The following is a 25307-nucleotide window of genomic DNA, read 5'->3' on the forward strand; positions in this document are numbered from 1 at the left end:
CTTTGGGAAAGATAATGTCTCTGACAATTACAGGTGAGCTGGAAACAATGCCTGTATTTTAACCATTTCTAACTGGTCTTTATATTTAAATGAAGATTTATTTCGAGGGGGTCTTTTGTGAAAATACCTTGTAAAAAGTGATTGTTTCTTTTTTGCTATTGACTAATGAATTGCTTGGAGGGAATTCATCAAAAAATTTGAACTAATTCCATGCTAAATATTTTCGACAACAGGCATCTTTCATTGCTCACAAAACGGTTGGCTTATTGGAATTCTTCTTCTCCTGTAATGCTTGGTCGATTTTCTCAAGGCACACAAAAACTAGATAAAGAAAAATCTGCCACTGAAGTAAACAATAAAACTGTAAGCAAACTGTCAATTCCAACACTATAACTCAATCCGAGAAAACATTAGAATATATGGTAACGGTATACGGAAGGTGTGTGTGTTGCTAAAATGAACTATGGAAGGCCAAACTGACATGACAGATTGGTTTTCCGTACATCGCGTGGATAAAATCCTGTAGCTGAGAAGGAAAACACACTGGCTTCGAAGAAAAACTATAGGTGTGTTTCTTGTTTAAACATTATATACAAGCTGTTTGTACAGGAATCCGTTTGAAACCGATTGCTGTAAGACAAATGCGAGTTCAACGAGATTGTGAGTGATGAGTAAGCAGGTGGAAAGAAGTCTTTGAACAATAAATCATTGAATGAAATCACTCCAAGTCGACATTCAGCATGAGAAAAACAACAACAACAGCTTCAGCTAGAATCTGCATATTTCACTGAATAAGAACTGAAAACCTCATTATTAGTGATAGTGAAATGTGCTAATTATTTCACCAACTCATTTGCAGTAATGCGCACCTGCTTTGTGGCTATCTAAGTAAATACACAATTACTACGGAGAGGTATTACCCCCTCAGCCTATCACCATCGTTTTAACATCTTATTTTTCCATGATTGCATGGGTGAGAGGGCATTTGTTGTGGAGGGGGGTGTGTTTTTCTGTGGCTGAATGCCCTTCCTCTCAGCAACCCTCAACTGTTTCTGTGTAAGCTGATCTTTCCCCATGACCGGACATTTTTTCATGGAAGATTGGAAACAAAGGGCACTGGTCCCCTTGATATGACTGGTACCCTTTTTTATCATATGATGCCATGATAAGGAGACAGTAACACACCCACACATATACATGCTTAAATATTTATATATTTTATCCCCATGTATATATGTATATCACCAACAGTATCATCATCATCATTTAACATCCCCCCTTCTTTCTGGCATGGGTTTGACAGTTTGACAGGAGCTGGCCAGGCAGAAACCTGCACCAGACTTCTGTATTTGATTTGGCAGGGATTTTACGGCTGGATGCCCTTCCTAATACCAACCAGCCCACAGAGTACTCGCACAGGTGAAGTCAGTTTTGACGTGGTTTTAACCACTGGACACCCTTCCAAATGCCAACCACTTAAGTGTAGACTGGGTGCTTTTTAAGTGGCACCTGCACTGGCAGGGTAACAAAGTAACTTTGCAAGACAAAGAGTCTTTGAGAGGGGAGGCGGCATCTTGTGTCAGATGATGAAGGGTTAGAGTGTGATAGGGAGACAGAAACTGGTGTCTTCCTGTAGAAGAAGTCCAGGGTTACCCAGGGAAAGGCAATGTCAGTATTGCAAATCATTTCTACAGCTAAGTTAACTGGAGCAACGTGTAATAAAGTATCTTGCTCAAGAACACAACATGCAGCCCAGTCCAGGAATCGAACTCATAACCTCACAATCGTACGCACAACACTCTAACCACTGAGCCACACACCTTCAATTGTATATATATTTCTTTACTACTTGCAAGGGGCTAAACATAGAGGGGACAAACAAGGACAGACAAACAGATTAAGTCGATTACATCAACCCCAGTGCGAAGCTGGTACTTTATTTATTATTTGAACTCAGAATGTAACGGCAGATGAAATACAACTATGCATTTCGCCCGGCGTGCTAATGTTTCTGCCAGCTCGCCACCCTTCAATTGTATTTATATAGGCACAGGAGTGGCCGTGTGGTAAGTAGCTTCCTTACCAACCACATGGTTCCGAGTTCAGTCCCACTGCGTGGTACCTTGACAACCGATGCTGGTGTGTTTACGTCCCTGTAACCTAGTGGTTCAGCAAAGAGACTGATAGAATAAGTAGTAGGGTTCCAAAGAATAACTCCTGAGGTTGATTTGTGCAACTAAAGGTGGTGCTCCAGCATGGCCACAGTCAGATGACTGAAACAAGTAAAAGAGTATATATATATATAAATACTAGCAGTATCGCCCGGTGTTGCTCGGGTTTGTTTCGACCCTCTGGAATTGGAATTTTTGAAACATAAAAATTTTGCATTATGTAGCTTGTTATTCTCTTCAAGTGAACATTTTTCTGGTTGAAATACACTGAAAAGTGGCGACAAAGCAGTGAAAAAATCGTAAAAAATAGGGATTTTTATAGAAAAAAGCACCTTTTTGATGTAAATAATTTTTGGTGTTAACATGGTCCGATTTCTACGGAAGGAAGAGCAACCCTTCTTCTATCATACTCTCAAGTTTGGTCAACTTGCGCCGCAGGGTCTCGGAGGAGACAGTGTTAGTTGAAGGTTACCAAACCTGGCGCACACAGACAACTTTAGCTTTACATAGAGAGAGATAACACACACACACACACACACACATGTATGTATGTATGTATATACGTACATCTGTCCACTTCTTGCCATATTTTTATCGTTCACTTCCTACACACACACACTCACAGACACACACACACTCACAGACACACACACACACACACACACCTTCTTAGCTTACAATTTCTTTCTTTCAACAATTGACAACTGAAGTACGCTCGCAAATTAATACTACGAAAACTTAGCGACGAGTAAAGCATTTGAAATGAGAGAGGGAAATCGTAAAATATTGAGTTTTCTTGAATTTTTACTTAATTGGGGGTGAAATTGAAAGAAATTTATATGCCATGACCCAATGGAATGTACTTCGAAAAATCATAGGTAAATTCCAATTGAAGAAATTGTGTGAGGAGTAAATCGTTATGTATTTATTTGTTTCTGTTTCCTGTGTATTTTTTGAGTAGTGGTTGAAGGTACACTTTCAAAGAGAAAGTAGGAGAAAGTGTGGTAATAGTCGGAGTGAAGCAGTTGAAATGAGAGAGGCAAATCGTAAAATATTTAGTTTTCTCGAATTTTTGCTTAATTGGGGGTCAAATTGAAAAGAATTTATATGCCATGACCCAATCAAATCTACTTCGAAAAATCATAGGTAAATTCCAATTGAAGAAACTCTATATTGTACAATTGTATTAAAAAGAAACATAGTCACAGGCAGAGAAAATCTGCCTTTTATCATAAGATATATATATATATGTATACACACGTGGTGGTGGTAGTGGTGGTGGTAGTGGTGGTGGTGATTTCCTATTGCATGATGAGATGAGGATTCAGTTTTCTGACCAACTGAATTACCTGCTCCTTAATTTCCATGCAACATGTAGGAGGCCAAGCATTCTGCACATGCATGCAACCTTATGTTATCCTCAGAACGTGTATTTATGTTTTCACATATATGCGTAGGCAAAGTGCCTGTGTATGTATAAATGTATATATGTGTATGCACACACACACACACACACACACACACACGTGCACACACACATATTTGCATGTGTGTGAGTTTGTGTGTGTACATGCATATGTATATATATATATATATATATTTCGGAATGGTCATATTGCCAGTTTAGCCAATAAAAACACACGCACTATATATTTGGTGTTATTTTGCTTCAGTGATATTTATTTTTTACATTAATCTTAATCTTATTTCGGCCAAAGTTCTTTCGTCACACTCCTGTGACCGCATCAGTGGTCCTTTGTTTTCTTCTCACTTATACAAAATGGCTGACGGTTAGTAAGGAGAGACACAAGTAAGTGAGAAGAAAACAAAGGACCACTGATGCGGTCACAGGAGTGTGACGAAAGAACTTTGGCCGAAATAAGATTAAGATTAATGTAAAAAATAAATATCACTGAAGCAAAATAACACCAAATATATAGTGCGTGTGTTTTTATTGGCTAAACTGGCAAAATGACCATTTACATAATAAGAAATTAAGAAAGAAGAAAGCAAAGGACCACTGATGCGGCACAGGAGTGTGACGAAAGAACTTTGGCCGAAATAAGATTAAGATTAATGTAAAAAAAAATATCACTGAAGCAAAATAACACCAAATATATAGTGCGTGTGTTTTTATTGGCTAAACTGGCAAATGACCATTTACATAATAAGAAATTAAGAAAGAGAAAGCAAAGGACCACTGATGCGGTCACAGGAGTGTGACGAAAGAACTTTGGCCGAAATAAGATTAGTAATGTAAAAAATAAATATCACTGAAGCAAAATAACACCAAATATATAGTGCGTGTGTTTTTATTGGCTAAACTGGCAATAGACCATTCCGAAATATAACAATATCTGTTTCAACACACGACTTCACATAAAAAATCTTGCACAACAAATATTTAAACGTATATATATTCTATATATATACGTATATATATATATGTATATATATAATGCGTATACACAAATCTACCCACAGACGTGTGCCTGCCTGCATGTGCCTGAATATACATCCATGCATTGTTCTCTCTAATGTATTCAATGCCTAATATTGGTTTTCCATGTTTCCGAATGCCATCTGCCAGATTAAAGGAATTTCACAAAGAACAACCAATTGCAAAATTTCTGTTAATTTCTTCATTAGATTTATGGTGACGATGACAATGATGATAGTTGCGACATTGACAACAATGACGGCAACGGTCATAGTAATGGCTGTAGTAGTAGTAGTGGTAGTAGTAATGGTGTTGGTGGTAGTAGTAGTAATGGTGGTGGTAGTAGTAGTAGTAATGGTGGTAGCAGTAGTAATGGTGGTAGTGGTGGTGGTGGTAGTAGTAGTAGTAATGGTGGTGGTAGTAGTAGTAATGGTGGTAGTAGTGGTGGTAGTAGTAGTGGAGGTGGTGGTGATGGTGTTGTGGACAATAATGATGGTGACAGTGATACTAATGGCAGTTGTAGTAGTAGTAGTAGTAGTAGTGGTTGTAGTGGTGGTAGTAGTGGACAATAATGATGATGATGATGATGATGATGGTAGTGTTGCTTGTGGTGATGTGGACGTAGCATGGTGATGGTGAAAATTTATTATTGGCACCGCTGTGTGGCATTGGTGATACTCTTGGTGGTGGTGGTGTTGGTGATGGTTGTGTTGGCGGTGGCAGTGAATATGATTGGTTGTTTGGTGGCTATGGTGATAGTTGTGTTGTTGCTTTTAGTGGTGGTGTTGGTTGTGGTGGTGGTGGTGCTGCTGGTGATGGTGCAGATAGTAATGAACATCTTTGCTGGTGGTATGTCTGGTGCTTAAGAGCAGTAATGGTTGTCGATGGTGACGGATGGTGGTTTGCGTTGAGTGTTACGGATGGTTGGTCATAGTTTCATTTATACGATATTTTCCGGCATACAAGTAAAATTTTTCAAACACTAAATTTACAGCCAAAGGAAATCAGATTGACTTTTACACCAAGACGACTTCGGAGGATGAAAAATTCCATGTAAAATGCAGCAGAATTAGGAAAGATAGGGACAATATTAGAAAGTCTATACCACATGTTGACACTACAGGCTACATGTGTGTGTATGTATATATATATATATATATATACACACATGCCAGCTTAATTTAATTCGTCCTTAGTCGAAAGACACCTGTTGTTATGTCCTGTTATTATTTTTATTGTATTTGTTTAATGTCCGTTTTATTCCGTCCTTGTTTTTGTATACATTCGCTGCTCTCTTCCAAGGAATCTAATGCTCTTAGCTTAGTTTTTCCTTGGGGCTGGCCAGATTGGAGCAATCTCAAGTATAATCAGCCAAAATTATGAAGATAATCTGGTGCTTGACTGAGGAAAGAAAACATCAAATGACCCTTCCTTGTTTTCTTTGTATCGTCTGCCTGGATGTTTTGTTGTCCTATTTTTGTATCACCTAACTATCCAGATGTTTTGCGTTCTTGTCCCATTTTGTATTTTATATATATATATATATATACATATCATCATCATCATCATCATCATCATTTAGCGTCCGCTTTCCATGCTAGCATGGGTTGGACGGTTCAACTGGGGTCTGGGATGCCAGAAGGCTGCATCAGGCCCAGTCTGATCTGGCAGTGTTTCTACGGCTGGATGCCCTTCCTAACGCCAACCACTCCGTGAGTGTAGTGGGTGCTTTTTACGTGCCACCCACTCAGGTGCCAGATGGGTCTGGCAAACGGCCACGGATGGATGGTGCTTTTTACGTGCCACCGGCACGGGGGCCAGCCAAGGCTGCCAACAGCCACGAATGGATGGTGCTTTTTACGTGCCACCAGCACAGAGGCTAGTCGGGGCGGCGCTGGCAATGGCCACGATCGGACGGTTCGCTTACTTGTCACCGGCACTGGTATCACAGCTGCAATTTCCATTGATATTGATCGATTTCGATTTTGGTTCTGCTTTCTGATATCTGATTTGATTTGATTTTGATTTTGATTTTGATTTATATATATTTTGATTTATATATATATATATATGCACACATGCCGAGAGAGAGAGATACATACATACAGGGTGTGGTGAATATATTGTCATCTAAGTTATGCAAAAATGAAAGTAACACTGACATCTCATTTTTACAGATATATTTACCAAAATTACATAAAAATATCTGGAAATACTAAAGAGTAAATTTATTCAATAAAATCACTGTTCGCTTCAACCATGGCCTCCAGGTGACTTTGGAATCTCCTGCAACTCTTCTGGATGGTCTCCTTGTTTAAGTTGGTGAATGCTGCTATAATCCTTGCCTTCAGTTCATCTTTGGTGTTACAAGGAGTTTTCTTGGTCTCTTGCTTAACTAGTGATGCTATACCTCCACTCATCAGTTCATTAAAAGAGACTGATAAAATAATTACTAGGCTTATAAAGAGTAAGTCGTGGGGTTTATTTCTTCAATTAAAAAACCCTTTAAGGAAGTGCTCCAGCATGGCTGCAGTCTGGTGGCTGTGTGGTAAGTAGCTTGCTTACCAACCACATGGTTCCGGGTTCAGTCCCACTGCATGGCACCTTGGGCAAGTATGTTCTACTATAGCCGCGGGCTGACCAAAGCCTTGTGAGTGGATTTGGTAGACGGAAACTGAAAGAAGCCCGTCGTATATATGTATATATATATATGTATGCGTGTGCATGCATGTTTGTGTGTCTGTATTTGTTCCCCTAGCATTGCTTGACAATCGATGCTGGTGTGTTTATGTCCCCGTCACTTAGCGGTTCGGCAAAAGAGACCGATAGAATAAGTACTGGGCTTAGAAAGAATAAGTCCCGGGGTCGATTTGCTTGATTAAAGGCGGTGCTCCAGCATGGCCACAGTCAGATGACTGAAATGAGTAAAAGAGTATATATATATATATATGTGTGTATGTGTGTAATATATATGTGTATGTGTGTGGTGGGGTATGTGTGTGTGTATGTGTTTATATGCATACGTTTGTGTTTGCCACCTCTTCCACTGCTTGACAACCAGTGTTGGTTTGTTTACATCGCTGCATCTTAATGGTTCGGCAAAAGAGACACATAGAATAAGTACCTGATTGAAAAAATAAGTTCTGGGGTCAATTTGTTCAACTAAAACCTTTATGCGCCTCCACTGTTATACAAATATGATGTATGGGAGGAGAGAGAAGGCAAAAACGGAGGGCCAGTATGAGGTAATACCTAACTGAGAGAGAGAGAGAGAGAGAGAGAGAGAGAGACATACAGACATACAAAAATTTCACGTTAGTAAGTGAGCTGTTGGTAACCAATCGACCCTCACCACTCACCTCCTCCAGTACACATGCACACATGTTTAACATGCTAAAAGAAACAACCAAACTGCCCTCAGTTAGCATTCTGATGTCTTCTAAAACCAGTATGGCCTCATGCAGTCCAATACATGAAACAAGTAAAAGACAAAAAAATAAATAGAAATAAAAATCAGAAAGATAAAAGACTTCCAAATACAGATTATCATTTTTCAATAATCTTAATCTCTCAACAGAATATCTTTATGAGATTTACAGATTGGATTTCATTTCTCAAATATTTAAAGAAGATCTAAGAACCTTCAGTATTTCCCAACCTAAATCTTTAAATATTTACTGTTCAGAGAGAATCCTTCACAATTCTGTATTTATTCTATTTCTCTGATATTGAAAAGAAATCATTATCATTATAATAATATAAATAATAATAATAATAATAATAATAATAATAATAATAATAATAATATAAATAATAATAATAATAATAATAATAATATAAATAATAATAATAATAATAATAATAATAATAATAATATAATAATATAAATAATAATAATAATATAATAATAATAATAATAATAAAATAATAATAATAATAATAATAATAATAATAATAATATAAAATAATATAATAATAATAATAATATAATAATAATAATATAAATAATAATAATAATATAATAATAATAATAATAATAATAATATAAATAATAATAATAATAATATAATAATAATAATAAAATGCCCTGATGCAGTACCAGGCAGAGGTTCTCATGGCTTCTGATCTTAACTGATTGGAAGTGTTATCATGTACATTGTTTTGTCTTGGTATAAAAGATGGGCTACAGCAAATATTCTGCTCAATACCACAGATTTGCTTGTCAGTTGTTTGACCTTAACCAGTTCCAGTTGAGCATGTTAGTGGCTGACGATATGTGAATCTCTGATCACGAGCAGAAGTAGTGGGGGAGCATCATACCCATGTGTTGAGAGGGATTCTTTGGGGTTTGAATAATTCACCTCTGGAGACATGGGTAGGTTTTTCAACATCCTTAAACAACCCTTATTCAGGGACCGTTTGAGCAGGATGGGCTACTCAACCTGAAGAAAATTCTAAATGGGCCCCACCTGCAAGGTCATGTGCTGTTTATTTTGATATGAGATCACCATGTCGCGCACATATGGTTGTGATGCATGTGCCTGGTGTGCCCTTATCAGACGGGTAGTCATGATGGGTATATTGGGCTTCATATATTTTACCCCAGTGTCACTTTGATGGCATGAACTGCTCTCTCACTCAATAATAATAATAATAATAATAATAATGATAATAAATGCCCTGATGCAGTACCAGGCAATGCCTCTCGTGGCTTCTGATCTTAACTGATTGAAAGTGTTATCATGTACATTGTTTTGTCTTGGTATAAAAGATGGGCTACAGCAAATATTCTGCTCAATACCACAGATTTGCTTGTCACTTGTTTGACCTTAACCAGTTGACCATGTCCCTTAGTGGCTGACGATATGTGCATCTCTGATCACGAGCAGAAATAGTGGAGGAGCATCATAGCCATGTGTTGAGAGGAATTCTTTGGGGTTTGAATAATGTACCTCTGGAATCATGGGTGTTTCGTTTAACATCCCTAAACAACCCTTATTCGGGGACCTTTTGAGTGGGATAGGCTTCTCGACCTGAAGAAAATTCTAACTGGGCCCCACCTGCAAGGTCATGTGTTGTTTATCTTGATATGAGATCACCATGTTGTGCACATATGGTTGTGATGCATATGCCCCGTGTACCCTTATCAGACAGGTAGTCATCCTTTCGGGGTCAATAACTTAAGTACCAGTTGTGTACTGGGGTTAATGTAATTGACTTAATCCGTTTATCTGTCGTTGTTTGTCCCCTCTATGTTTAGCCCCTTGTGGGCAATAAATAAATAAGAATGGTTAGCATGCCAGGCAAAATGCTAAGCAGTATTTCATATGTAATGGGTATAATGGGCTTTGTATATTTTATGCCAGTGTCACTTTGATGGCATGCACTGCTCTGTCAGTCAATAATAATAATAACAGTAAAAATAATAATAATAATAGTAATAATTATAATTATTATTATTATTTTTATTTTTATTATTATTATTATTATTATTATTGTTGCCTTTGCACAGCTTCTAATGCTGAAGATGTACTACTACGATGTCAGCTGTTCACAACCAGTGAACTAAAGAAACACCTCTTATTTTTCGAGCACCTTCTGGAGTGTTCGAGCAGTTCTAAGCAGTGCTGTTTTCTGCAAGTGCTCCACCCTTATTGCAGCCCCTACTTGTTCCTCATATTTCTCGAGATTTTTGCTCACTGTTCCTGAGGCTCTGACAATTATTGGTACTACTGCTACCTTTTTTTCATTGACCACAACTGCTTACCTTCCCAAGCTAACCTTTTCTTTCTTCCTTATCGCATACCTTGTTGTCAGCTGGGCATGCTATATCTATGATCCAGCACAGTTTGTTTTCTTTCTCAATTAAGACTATGTCCAGCTTCCTATGTCTGCCATGTGCCTATGGCAAAAAAGGATATTGAGTAATTCTCAGTTGTAGATTACCTCCATAGTTTTGTTTTATTTATCCCTAGTGGCTGTGTGGTAAGTAGCTTGCTAACCAACCACATGGTTCCGGGTTCAGTCCCACTGCGTGGCATCTTGGGCAAGTGTCTTCTGCTATAGCCTCAGGCCGACCAAAGCCTTGTGAGTGGATTTGGTAGACGGAAACTGAAAGAAGCCTGTCGTATATATGTATATATATATAAGTGTGTGTGTATATGTTTGTGTGTCTGTGTTTGTCCCCCTAGCATTGCTTGACAACCGATGCTGGTGTGTTTACGTCCCCGTCACTTAGCGGTCGGCAAAAGAGACCGATAGAATAAGTACTGGGCTTACAAAGAATAAGTCCCGGGGTCGATTTGCTCGACTAAAGGTGGTGCTCCAGCATGGCCACAGTCAAATGACTGAAACAAGTAAAAGAGTATATATATATATAAAGCTGAATTTGTCTAACACTATCTCCTCTGAGACCCTGTAGCACAAGTTGACCAACATTGAGCGTATGATAGAAGAAGGTTTGCTTTTCCTTCCGTAGAAGAAAAAATCAAAATCGGACCATGTTAGGACCAAAAATTGTTTACATCAAAAAGGTGATTTTTTCCTATGAAAATCCCTATTTTTTACGATTTTTTCACTGCTGTGTCGCCATTTTTTGGTGTATTTCAACCAGAAAAAGGTTCACTTAAGGAGAATAACAAGCTAAATAAAGCAAAATTTTTATTTTTCAAATATTCCAATTCTAAAGGGTCTAAACAAACCCGAGCAATGCTGGGTGATACTGCTAGTATCTAATATAATCAGCCATGCAAAGCAGTGAGCTGGCAGAATGAGTAGCACGCTGGGCAAAATGTTTGACGGTATTTCGTCTGCCATTACGTTGTGAGTTCAAATTCCATCAAGGTCAACTTTACCTTTCATCCTTTCGGGGTCAATAACTTAAGTACCAGTTGTGTACTGGGGTCGATGTAATTGACTTAATCCGTTTGTCTGTCGTTGTTTGTCCCCTCTATGTTTAGCCCCTTGTGGGCAATAAAGAAATAAGAATGGTTAGCATGCCAGGCAAAATGCTAAGCAGTATTTCATATGTCTTTATGTTCTGAGATCAAATTCTACTGAGGTCGACTTTACCTTTTGTCCTTTTGGAGTCAGTAAAATGAGTACCAGTTGAGCACTGGGGTTGATCTAATCGACTTGCTCCCTACCCAAAATTGCTGGCCTTGTGCCAAAATTTGAAACTTATATATTTGACCGTATTGGGTTTGATTTTAAACTGCATCCAGTTGCGGGGCTCCAGTTTGGGAGTTCCAGACTTGTGAGGATTGTGGAACCACCTCTTAGCCATTATGGACCCCAGCTCTACTCTGAACTGGAGTAGAAGCACCTGTTGGAATTCTAGCTGTGGGTTAATTAGCATGTCATGCAATTGCTTCCTGAAGGTGATAACACTCAGACACCCCAATGAACCCAGGGCAGAAGAGGTCCTTCACCTCTTTGGCTACCCCTTTAGGAGAAGGTAACTCCATACAGATCCTATATCCTAATAACTGCAGCAAACCAGGACACCAGCACCCAGCTGTGCCTTGCTGAACCCTTTTTTGATAATGAGACAGTCTACCCCAGTTGATCCATAAACACCTGTTTCTTTTCTTTATTTCAGTATCTCTCGAGAATCCAGTGTGTCGTCAGGGTCTGCATCTCCACAGCACAGGTGTAAAAGAAAATCAAGGTAAGTCTCAATTACTTCATTTCTTTTCGCTCTTCTCCTTTTTGACTCCACTCTTTCTTCTTTTTCTTTATTTTCTCTGTTTGAACTCGAGTCAATGCTTAGGTCAACTTGAGTCAATGTATTTGAATCAATGTATTTGAGTCAACATATTTGAGCCAAAGTATTTGAGTCAATGTGTTTGAGTCAACATATTTGAGTCAAAGTATTTGAGTCAATGTGTTTGAGTCAACATATTTGAACCAACGTATTTGAGTCAATGTGTTTGAGTCAATATATCAGAATCATTGTATTTGAGTCAACATGTCTGAGTCAATGTATTTGAGTCAATTTGTTTGACTCAATGTATTTGAGCCAATGTATTTAAACTATCCATTTGAGTCAACGTATTTGAGTCAACGCATTTGAATCAACGTATTTGAGTCAACATATTTGAGTCAACATATTTGAGTCAATGTGTTTGACTCAATGTGTTTATTTTTTGAGTCAACGTATTTGAACCAACGTATTTGAGTTGCCATATTTGAGTCATTGTATTTGAGTCAATGTATTTGAGTCATTGTATTTGAGTCAATGTATTTTGATTCAATGTATTTGAGTCAATGTATTTGTTTGCTCAAAGCACTGACACAGAAGGATTAGACCTAGAACCTTGTAATTTGGATGAGATTATTGTGATCCTAAACTCAAATCCCCATATGAGAAGGGATATTGTTATTGTTTTTGTGACTACTTAGTGCTACGTCTACCTTGACCAAGTTACCCAGTGTTCATTTGTGCTTTAGCTGAGACAAGTCCATCATTTTGTGCATTATATTCAATGGGGCCATTAGTTTTAGAAGACATCAGAATGCTAACTGAGGGCAGTTTGGTTGTTTCTTTTAGCATGTTAAACATGTGTGCATGTGTACTGGAGGAGGTGAGTGGTGAGGGTCGATTGGTTACCAACAGCTCACTTACTTACGTGAAATTTCTGTCTGTATGTCTCTCTCTCTCTGTCTCTCTCTCTCTCTCTCAGTTAGGTATTACCTCATACTGGCCCTCCCTTTTTGCCTTCTCTCTCCTCCCATACATCATATTTGTATAACAGTGGAGGCGCAATGGCCCAGTGGTTAGGGCAGCGGACTCGCGGTCATAGGATTGTGGTTTCGATTCCCAGACCGGGCGTTGTGAGTGTTTATTGAGCAAAAACACCTAAAGCTCCACGAGGCTCCGGCAGGGATGGTGGTGAACCCTGCTGTACTCTTTCACCACAACTTTCTCTCACTCTTACTTCCTGTTTCTGTTGTACCTGTATTTCAAAGGGCCAGCCTTGTCACTCTCTGTGTCACGCTGAATATCCCCGAGAACTACGTAAAAGGTACGCGTGTCTGTGGGGTGCTCAGCCACTTACACGTTAATTTCACGAGCAGGCTGTTCCGTTGATCGGATCAACCGGAACCCTCGTCGTCGTAACCGACGGAGTGCTTCCATATCCATTTGTATAACACACACACACATACACAGAGGAATCTTAAGGGTATCCATCAATGGGGTAAAAGGAACTTTGTGTGTGTGTGTGTGTGAGGGAGTAAGGCAGAAATTATGTGTGAGAAAAAGAGTAACTATATGTACTTGCCTGTGTAGTGCCGCTGGACTGGCTCCTGTGCAGGTAGCAGGTAAAAACACCTTTAGAGTGTGGTCGTTGCCAGAAATGCCTGACTGGCCCTCATGCCGGTGGCACATAAAAAGCAACCATTACACTCTTGGAGTGGTTGGCATCCAGCTGTAGAAACTTTGCCAGGTCATATTGAGCCTGGTGCAGCCATCTGGCTCACCAGTCCTCAGTCAAACCGTCCAACCCATGCCAGCATGGAAAGCGGACATTAAATGACGATGATGATGATGATGATATATATGGCAAATGAAAGACAGAAGATAGAATATACCAGTAAGCTACCAGGGGTAAACCATTCCTTATTATTATTATCCATCCATCCATCCATCCATCCATCCATCCATCTATCTATCTATCTATCTACCTATATATATATATATGTATATGTTTAGTGCGTGTGTGTGCATGAGAAAGAGAATTGAATGGACTTCGTGCTTGTGTGAACGGAATGTTTGTGCGAAAAAGTGAATGAGTATGTGTGTGTGTGTGTGTATGTATGTGTGAGAGAGTGAGAAAGAAAAGTAGAGTATATAATGGAGAGAGAGAGAGAGAGAAAGGCACTACGTTTTTGCTTAGTTGCGTTCTTCATTTACAATGCTTCAACCAAAGTTGATAATACTTGCCTATCCTCTTATCTTGAAGAAGAATGGTAAGATTCTTCAACTCTCCTCTCATGAAATCAACGATAAGAACTTTTCTACCAATCCTACAATGGATTATTATATGTCTGTGTCAGTGTCGGATAAACATTTCACCTTAAAAAATAAAATTCTTAACCAAAGCAGGTGTTGATCTTGTAAAGAAAAAGTAATGCCGCTGGACATTACTGTCTTTGAGTCTGAGAACTTAAAGAACTGGTTATTCAGTTTTGATGGTTTATAAGTGACCACGATCACATTTCTCTTGTATAGTACCACATTATCATCATCATCATCAGAGTCCATTTTCCATGCTGGCATGGGTCAGAAGGATCGACTGGAATTGGTAACCTGGAGAGCTCTACCAGGCTCCAGTAGTCTGGTTTGGCTTGATTTCTATGACTGGATGCCCTTCCAAATGCCAACCACTCCCAGAGTGTAGTGGATACCTTTTATGTGTCACCAGTATGGGTGCTTTTTATGTGTCACCAGCACAAGTGCCACATATGTGTCACTGGCACGAGTGCCTTTTATGTGTCACCAGCACAGGTGCCTTACAATTGTCCCCAGCACGAGTGCCTTTGATGTGTCCCCAGCACAGGTGCCTTATATGTGTCACTGACACGAGTGCCATTTATTATTGCAGACCAAGAGTGGCTGATTGCTTTTGCTTCATCCTCCATGCATCTTTCCAGGTCTTCTTAGGCAAAGTTACCTTCTCGAGTCGCACTGACTCGTAGGGCCAGTTTCCTAGTTTCCCTGGCGTATATATGTCCCTCACCTGGATGGGACACAAGTCCATCACAAGATTACTTACTTTTGCCAGCCAAGTGGACTGCAGCAACATGAAATGAAGTGTTTTGCTCAAGAACACAATGCATCGCCCGGAGCAGGAATCGAAACCACGATCTTCCAATCATGAGTCCCACACCCTAACCACTAATCCATGCACCTCCACGGGTCTTCTTAATTCATCCAGCTACCTTCTTTCCTTCAGGTTGCTAATTTAACACTTGTCTTGCAATGCTGCCTGGAGGTCTCCTTAGAATGTGACCGATCCAACCCCCATTTCCTTTCCAGAATTTCTTGATTGATGGGAGCTTCGGCCATTCTGTTCTATGAATTGCTGTTTGAAATTTTGTCCGTCCTCCAAATTCTGAGGGTGTGGCACAGATATATGTCAGTTTAGCCCAGTGCTTTTCAAACTTTTTGCTGGAGCGGAACCCCAAGGAAACATTTCACTGGCTCGAGGAACCCCTGTGCAATAATTTAATAGTCTTATGCACACATATCTGCACAGGAGAATTAAAAATTACTGCCGATTTTAGCAGTTTTGTAACTTCTTGCAGAACCCCTGCACTGTACTGGCGGAACCCTAAGGTTCCGCGGAACCCTAGTTGAAAACCCCTGGTTCAGCCATTGATTTTAGTCCCTAATACTTGCTAATACCCAGGTATAGCAAACAGAAATAGCAAGTTATTTGAGCTTTTGGTGAGAATGATGATCAGGGATAACCACAAATGGGATAAAGGGACACCCTCTCTCTTTAGGGGTGGGTGTGTGTGTGTGTGTGAGGAAGGCATTATGCATGTGTGTGTGGAATAGTGTGTGTGTGTGTGTGTATGAGGCAGTAAGATAGAGATGCCTGAGGATGGCACTATACTCTTTTTTTACTTGTTTCAGTCATTTGACTGCGGCCATGCTGGAGCACCACCTTTAATTGAGCAACTCGACCCTGGGACTTATTCTTTTGTAAGCCCAGTACTTATTCTATCGGTCTCTTTTGCCGAACCGCTAAGTAACGGGGACATAAACACACCAGCATCGGTTGTCAAGCAAAGCTAGGGGGACAAATACAGACACACACACACACACACACACACATATATATATATATATATATATATATATACATATATACGACGGGCTTCTTTCAGTTTCCGTCTACCAAATCCACTCACAAGGCTTTGGTCGGCCTGAGGCTATAGTAGAAGACACTTGCTCAAGGTGCCACGCAGTGGGACTGAACCCGGAACCATGTGGTTCGTAAACAAGCTACTTACCACTCATCCACTCCTGCACATATATGTACATATGTATGTGTGTGTGTGTGTAAGGCAGTAAGACAGAGATTGAGTGTGAGAAAGGCCTTATGTACATGTGTGTGTGTATGTGTGTGTGTAATAGAGATCAAGATCAAGTGTGCATAAAGAGATTTTGTGTGTGAAAAAGAGAGCAATTCTGTGTGTGTGTGTGGAATTGTGTGTGTGTGTGTGTGAATTGTGTGTATTAGAGAAACACAAATTGTGACGGGGTGGGGGATGAAAAATAAAAGCAAAAATAGAGAAAAAACAAAAATCTTGTTTGTTTTTATTTCTCTCTCTTTCTCTCTCTCTTTCATACTGTCACTCCCTTCTACACATTTCTTGTATCTCCACCTCTCTCTCTCTCTCTCTTTCACTGTTTCAACCTCTCACCTCTTTCTCTCTGTTTCTCTCTCTCTATCTCACTGTTTCTGCCTCATACCTCTCTCTCTCTCTCTCTCTCTCTCTCTCTTTCTTTTTGTCTGTCTGTCTGTCTCTTTCTCACACTCTCTGCCTGCCTCTCGCCACTCTCTTTTATCTCTCTTTCTGTCTCTTTGTCTTACTCTCTCTGTCTTTCTTTCTCATTGTCTCTGCCCCTCACTCCTCTCTCTCTCTATCTCATTCTCTCTTTCCTTCTTTCTCCCTCTCTCTCTTATTGCCTCTTCCTCACATCTCTCTCTCTCTCTCTCTCTCTCTCTTTCGCTTTCTCATTATTTTTGCCAGTCACCTCTCTCACTCTCTTTCACTTTTTCTTTCTTTCTTTCTTTCTCTTTCTTTCTTTCTCTCTTTCTTTCTTTCTCTCTCTCTCTTTCTGTCTCTCTCTCACTTTTTCTTTCTTTTTTCTTTCTTTCTTTCTTTCTCTCTTTCTCTCTCTCTCTCTCTTTCTGTCTCTCTCTCACTTTTTCTTTCTTTTTTCTTTCTTTCTTTTTCTTTCTTTCTCTCTCTCTCTCTCTTTTTTCTGTCTGTCTCTTCTCTCTCTCTCTCTCACTTTGCCTCTCTCTCTCCTCCCACTCTCTCCTCCCGCTCTCTCCCCCTCTCTCTCCCCTTCTATCTCCTCCTTCTCCCCCCTCCCTTCATTTCGCATTACATCTTTGAAGTGTCTAAAGATTATTTCACAGTCTGTGTTGATTAATTACAACATGTGAGGTTGTAAGGGGGTGGAGTGGAGGTTGTTGCCATGGTGGTAGTGGTGAGGCTAGTACTGGTAGTGGCGGTAGTGGTAATAGTAGCACTGGTGGTAGTAGTGATCGCTTTGGTTGCGGTGGTGATGGTGATGCTGGTTGTAGTGGTGGCAGTAGTAGTCGAAGTGGTAGTGGTGTTAGTTGCGGTGATGATGTTGGAGATGCTAGTTTGGGTGGCAGTAGTAATGGTGGTTAAAGTGGTACTTCCAGTCGTGGCAGTGATGGTAATAGTACCAGTTGTGGCACAGGTGGTGTTGATAGGACTGGTGGTGGTGGAGATGCTTGTTGTGGTGGTGGTGGTAGTAGTAGCAGTAGTGGCAGTAGTAGTAGTAGTAATAGGAGTAGTAGTAGTGGGAGTGGCAGTACCAGTTGTGGTGGTCATGGTTAGGTTTTTTTTTTTATCTTTGACTTGTCCCAGTTATTAAATAGTGACCATGCTGGGGCACTGCGTTGAAGAATTTAGTTGGATGAATTGAGCCCAGCACTTTTCTTGAAAAGCCTGCTGCTTATTATATCAGTCTCTTTTGGCACACTGCTAGGTTACAACAACACTGGGTGCCAAATGGTGGTGGACGACAAACATGGACACAAAATCACACATGTAGACACACACACACGTGTGTGAGTGTGTGTGTATATATATATATATATATATATTATATATATATATACTCTTTTACTTGTTTCAGGACTTATTCTTTGTAAGCCTAGTACTTATTCTATCGGTCTCTTTTGATGAACTGCTAAGTTACGGGGACGTAAACACATCACCATTGGTTGTCAAGTGATGTTGGGGGGGACAAGCACAGATGTACAAACTCACAAACACACACATACATATATATATATATATATACATATATACTATGGGCTTCTTTCAGTTTCCGTCTACCAAATCCCGAGACTATGGTAGAAGACACTTGCCCAAGGTGCCACGCAGTGGGACTGAACCTGGAACCATGTGGTTAGTAAGCAAGCTACTTCCCACGAAGTATAATGAAAGGAAATATTGTAGTTGTAGACGAGCTTTAATCCAAGTTGGTACGCAACCAAAATTCATTCTATAAGTTGTTCCAGAGTCTGATTTAGTCCAAAGACAAAAAACGAAAAACTCTTCCTGAAATAAAAATTAGATTCTTCCTCAGGCATTACATAATGTTAGACATCCCTTTGAAGGATTTTGGTCCTCACCTCTTTAGTATATATATATATATACATATACGAGCAAAATGACCCCCCCCGTCCAATGGACGGTGCTGAGTTACTCTTTACTCTTTTACTCTTTTACTTGTTTCAGTCATTTGACTGCGGCCATGCTGGAGCACTGCCTTTAATCGAGCAACTCGACCCCGGGACTTATTCTTTTGTAAGCCCAGTACTTATTCTATCGGTCTCTTTTGCCGAACCGCTAAGTAACAGGGACATAAAACCTACCACATCGGTTGTCAAGCAATGCTAGGGGGACACAACACAGACACACAAACATACACACGCATATATATATATATATATATATATATACATTATATGACGGGCTTCTTTCAGTTTCCGTCTACCAAATCCACTCACAAGGCTTTGGTCGGCCCGAGGCTATAGTAGAAGGTGCCACACAGTGGGACTGAACCCGGAACCATGTTGTTGGTAAACAAGCTACTTACCACACAGCCACTCCTGCGCCTATTGTGAAACATTTGAACCAAATTTTCTCAAAACAACTTGTCCGACCGTCCCATAGGCCTCCCCTTTGAGAAACACTGATTTAACCTAAATTTGAGACACCAGCAGAAGAAGAAATAAAGATAGACTTTTTTTCTATTCCAAGAAAAATTATTTTACAAATGCATGTTCCCACGGCTTTATCAATCGCATTCTCACTTGGAATCAATTTTTGTGATTTTTTCAAGACTTATACACGCACTAATACTGTCAGTATCTACAAATCAAATTTGAGCACAATCGGATGGAGGATGTCCGAGATCCTAGAAGACACACACACAGACAGACAGAATGGGTTTTATATAAGATATATATATATATATACACACAACATGTGTCTTTCCGTTTCCATCAACTAAATCCACTCTCAAGGCTTTGGTCGGCCCAGGGCTATAGTAGAAGACACTTAACCAAGGTGGCACATAGTGGACTGAACCTGTAACCATGTGATTGAGAACAGCCATGTGATGGGCTTCTTTCAGTTTCCAATCGACAAAAGTCACTCACAAAGATTTGCTTGGCCTGATGGTATATAGTAGAAGACACTTGCTCAAGGTGCCATGCAGTGAGTCTGAACCTGGAACCATGTGGTTTCCAAGCAAACTTCTTACCACACAGCCACACCTGCACCTATTTGGTGTTTGAGGTGGTGGTGGTTGTGGTGGCAGCAGTGATGGTTGTGTTTATGGTGGACACAGTAGCAGTGATGGTGGTGGTGCTGGTGTTTTGAAATAATGGCAGTGGTATTTGTGAAGGTGGTAGTTGTACTTGTGGTGATAGTGTCTATGGTAGTGGTGGTGGTGGTAGTGGCGGTGGTGGTGGCGGTGGTGGTAGTGATGGTGTCTATGGTGATGGTGGTAGTAGTGGTGGTGGTGGTGGTTTGGCGATGGTGGTGATAGTGTCTATGGTGGTGGTGGTGGTAGTGGTAGTGGTGATGGTGGTGGTGGTGATAGTGTCTATGGTGGTTGTGATGGTGGTGGTGGTGGTGGTGGTGATGGTGGTGGTGGTGATAGTGTCTATGGTGGTGGTGGCGTTGGTAGTGGCGGTGGTGGTGGTGGTGATAGTGTCTATGGTGGTGGTGGTGGTTGTGATAGTAGTGGTAGAATCAACAGTGGCATTAGTAGTCTTGCCGATGGTGATGTGGTAGTGGCAGTGGTGGTGGTGGTCCTTTCAAGAATGTTCTCAAGAAATCAGATATGTTGAAGCATAATTTCTTTTTCAAAGCTTTTATCGTTTTTCTTTTGATATTTTTTTTTCGATTTTTTGCATAATTAAATTAAAGCAGCACTTTTCTAATTTCTTACCTGATAATTAGATAGTTTCAGAAATGTCAAATGGGATTCAAATACCAGGCAACAGTAGCAACTCTGTCTGTCTGTTTGTCTGTATGTCTGTCTGTCTGTTTGTCAGTCTGTCTGTCTATCTGCCTATTTATCTATCTATCTCTATCATCTATCTATCTGTCTGTCTGTCTCTCTCTGTCTGTCTTCTGTCTCTCTCTCTATCTATCTATCTATATATCTATCTATCTATCTATCTATTTCTCTCTATCTTTCTACTCTATCATCTGTCTATCTATCTATCTATCTATCTATCTATCTATCTATCTATCTATCTATCTATCTATCTCTCTCTCTCTATCTATCTATCTATCTATCTATCTATCTATCTATCTATCTATCTATCTATCTATCTGTCTATCTATCTATCTATCTATCTATCTGTCTATCTATCTATCTTTCTTTCTTTCTTTTTTTATTTGTCTGTCTGCCTGGCTGCTCATCTGTCTGCCCATCATTTATGCATCATCTGCCGATCTATTGATCAATCTGTCTGTCTGTCTGTCTCTCTCTCTCTTTGTCTGTCTGCCTTCCTCTTTGTCTGTTTATTTGTCTATCTATCTATCTATTTATCTCTATCTATTTATCTATCTATCTACCTGCCCATCCATCCATCCATCCATCCATCCACTCATCAATGTCTCCCTTTTTCTCCCTCTCCCCTCTCACACACATCCACACATATTTGCTTCTCTGTCTGTCCATCTACCCCTTTCTCTACCCATCTGTCCACCAGTCTGTGAGTGCATGAGGGGGCATAAAATAAATACAAATGCTAGTAAATACACAGAAATGGTTTACACTTGCAATAATGACAATAATCAACACAGATGTTATATAACCTGTTGTGGTATTTGAGTCATCTAAGCCTAGCGTCGTATATCCAGGAGTACATGTTGTACACCTGTCCCTGGAGTTGAAAGAATGCATTTGTTGCATGGTTCTGTCCTTAAAGTTATTGTTTGTCATGCCTGTGTAGTGTCACACGATGCTATTGGATAATGTTCGGGTAACTGTTTAAATAGCTATTGGGAAACATGATCCTCCTAATGTACAAGAGATAGAATTTTGGTTGTTACAGGTTGGAGTGTGTGGGATACATGGATACTTCCAATTTTGGAAGCAGTATTAACTAAGCATGAGTAGCTAATCTTGATGTTATGGGAGTTGATAAATTTATATCAATGGGTTCTTGGGAAATGCTTTTAAATTAGTAGTAGGAAGCTGCTAGTTATATTAGTGAAAACAACTAGATTAAATGGGATCAAACTGGCTTATTATTCTCACTTGATCTTAACTTAACATAACAGTAAACTATATATGTGTGTGAGTAGGTGTGTGTTTGTAGTATCAATTATTTCTTTTTAAATTGAAATGTACTATAAACTTTAGAAACAAATGTTTTTAATTTGTTTTTGTGACAATAGAGAAAAATGGTAAGGTCGAATTGCAGGTTTACTAAAAGAAAGAAAAATAATGTTCATAAGGTTAACCATATATTTTGAAATGCACCCACCTCTCAACTCCTCCAAATGCCTTGTTTTAAGTTTTACTGCTAATTAGATATCAGTGGCATATTTTCACCACTACAGTTTCTCTCCTTTCTCTCTATCTCTCTCTTATCTTTTCTAACAGGGTATAGCCCTTATCTTTTCTACAGCAAGACACCTGTTTGTATCCCTCTGTTGTACTTTATTTTCTCATCTTCTGCCAATACTATTCCACTCTGCCCCACCTCACTTGAAAGAATTTTTATTTTGAAAACTGTTTGGTGACCTCAACAGTGCTGGTGCCACATAAAAAGCATCCAGTAAAATCTGTAAAGTGATTGGCATTAAGAATAGTATTGAGCCATAGAAACGATGCCAAAGCTGAGCGTAGAGCTTGGAGCAGTTGTCTGGATTGCCGGTTCTTGTCAAACTGTCCAACCCATGCCGTTTTTGAAATCAGGTGTTAAATAATGATGATGGTGATGATGATAGGCATGGCTGTGTGGTTAAGAAGCTTGCTTTGCAATCACATGGTTTGGGTTCAATCCAACTACATAACACTTTAGGCAAGTGTCTTCTACTATTGTCCTGGGCTGACCTGGAATTTTGTAGAAGTGGAACTGGTAGGCAGAAAATGTGCAGAAGCCAATTGTAAAAATGTGTGCGTGAGTGTGTGTGTTTGTGTATGTCTCCCCACCCACTTGAAAACTGGTGTTGGTTTGTTTACATCCCTGCGACTTAGTAGTTTGGCAAATTAGCATGATAGAATAAGAACCAGGTTTTAAAAACTGAATAATTCACTGTGGTTGGTCTGTTCAACTAAAATCCTTATATATATATATATATATATATATATATATATATATATATATATATACTGGAGTAAACACATAAATGTGAAACAAGGTGGAAAAAAGAGTCACTCAAAGAGTCATCAATTTAGCTTATAGTCTATATGGATATATTTTAATGCATTTTAACATTTTATTTTCAATTTCCATGTATTAATTATATTTCCTTTATTAATGACAATATGTATTTTAACCAAAGATTCGATGTAAGGTTTTTTCCTCGAATTTTATAATTTTTTATATATATATATATATATATATATTTTGAGCTCATTTTTTGTTTATCGCTTGAAAATTGACCGTCATTTGTAAAGGACCAATCAAACAAGTCCATTTTTAAAGGTGTAGCATTTATACTAGTCTTGATAGAATTGACATATCGGTTCTATTCTAGCAAAAACTATCTGGCGAGCGGGAACGTGAAACTCAGAGTAACAGGTTTTGTTGAATTTTCTGCTGCTTTAAATAAAGTATATATATATGTTTATATATATATTTATATCATATGTATTGTATGTATTTTATGCATATAGATTTGTATTCACACATGTGTGAGTATGTGCATGTGTGTGTGTGTGTGTCCACACGCACACTGCTACTTTTGAATACCGAAATGCTGACATTACAGTATTTAACTCTGAGTTTCAGAATGATGTGGGATTATTTTTCTTGCAGGCGGACGGTGGGATGAGGTGGGGGTGTACGGGGGTTTCAAGAAAACAAAGGAACGAAAGAAAGAAACAAACAAAGGAGAAAATAGCAAACAAGAACTACAAGAACAATAAAAACATAATTATAACAATTAAGATAAAAACGACAAAAATAACAAGAAACAAGAAAGAAAAGAACAAAAATAAAATAAAGAGACAAAACATCGAAAATTCCCATCATACACTTTGGGGAAGCCAATTTAGAATACTGATAGAGCTGGCTGTCATATAATGCTGTTATTGAACAGACTTACAGAATAAAAGGTGGTGTGTGTTGTAGGGTGTTTGTGGTAGTGTGTGTGTGTGTGAGGTGGGGTATTATGCAGTGAAGATGTTCGTATGTTTGTGCAAAGCAGTGGGGGAGGCTGCAGTATACCTGACAGAGTATGTAAAAGAGAATCTGGTATCTGATTGCATGTGCATGCACCTGTTTACGCGGGTGCATTAACTGCGGTGTTGTGTTTCTGCATGTACTTTCCCCCACCTGTTTATGTGATTGCATTGAATGCTGTGTCATCTCTGCATGCATGTTACCCATGTGCGTCAGTCGTATTAACTGCGATGCTGTGGTTTTTTTCCCTACATGTGCATGCAGCCCAGATATCCCTGATTTAGGCGATTTCAATAACATCAGTGAAGGCACCCATGTATGTGACTGCATCAGCTGCTGTGTTGTGTTGCTGTATACATATGCACCCGTTCTTGTGGTTGTATTTACTGGAGTGTTGCTTGTGCATGTGTATCCCCTCATGTCTGCGATGGCATCATCTGCAGTGTTGTATTGCTATGTGCATATGTACCCATCCATATGGTTGCATTGACTGCACTGTTGCCTCTGCATGTGTGTGCACCCACACATGTGACTGCATCAACTGCAATGTTGTGTTGCAGTTTGCATGTGCATTCATCCATGTGATTGTCTTTACTGTGGTGTTGTTTCTGCATGTGCTTGCACCTATGTATGTGACTGCATCAATTGCTGCATTGTGTTGCAGTAAGTATGTGCAGCCACTCGTGTGGTTGCATTAACTGCAGTGTTGTTTTTACATGTGATTTCACCCATTCATGTGATGGCATCATGTGTAGTGTTGTGTTGCTGTATACATGTGCACCAATTCCTGTGGTTGCATTAACTGCAATGTTGTTTCTGCATGCACTTGATAACTTTGTCTGTGACAGCATCACCTGCTCTGTTGTGTTCCTGCATGCATGTGCACCCATCCATGTGGTTGCATTTACCGCAGTGCTCTTTCTGCCCATACATGTTCCTATGTATGTAACTGCATAAATGGCTGTGTTGTGTTGCAATATGCATGTGCACCCATGAACGTGGTTGCACTGACTGCAATGTTGTTTGTGCAGG

The 25307-nt window shown here is 39.5% G+C and overlaps 1 protein-coding gene across 1 annotated transcript in view; it reads left to right on the forward strand.

The window, feature by feature from the left end:
* The window catches only part of LOC115224531, a 485382-nt gene extending 460882 nt beyond the window's left edge, over nucleotides 1–24500 (forward strand). The window contains exons 6-8 of the mRNA XM_036513431.1: nucleotides 12212–12280; nucleotides 23960–23993; nucleotides 24492–24500. Coding sequence (XP_036369324.1) covers nucleotides 12212–12280; nucleotides 23960–23993; nucleotides 24492–24500 — 112 coding nt within the window. The remainder of the gene's footprint in view (nucleotides 1–12211; nucleotides 12281–23959; nucleotides 23994–24491) is intronic.
* Nucleotides 24501–25307: the final 807 nt, after the last annotated feature.

This window comes from Octopus sinensis, linkage group LG25 (genome assembly GCF_006345805.1).
Source record: "Octopus sinensis linkage group LG25, ASM634580v1, whole genome shotgun sequence".
Lineage (NCBI taxonomy): Eukaryota > Metazoa > Mollusca > Cephalopoda > Octopoda > Octopodidae > Octopus > Octopus sinensis.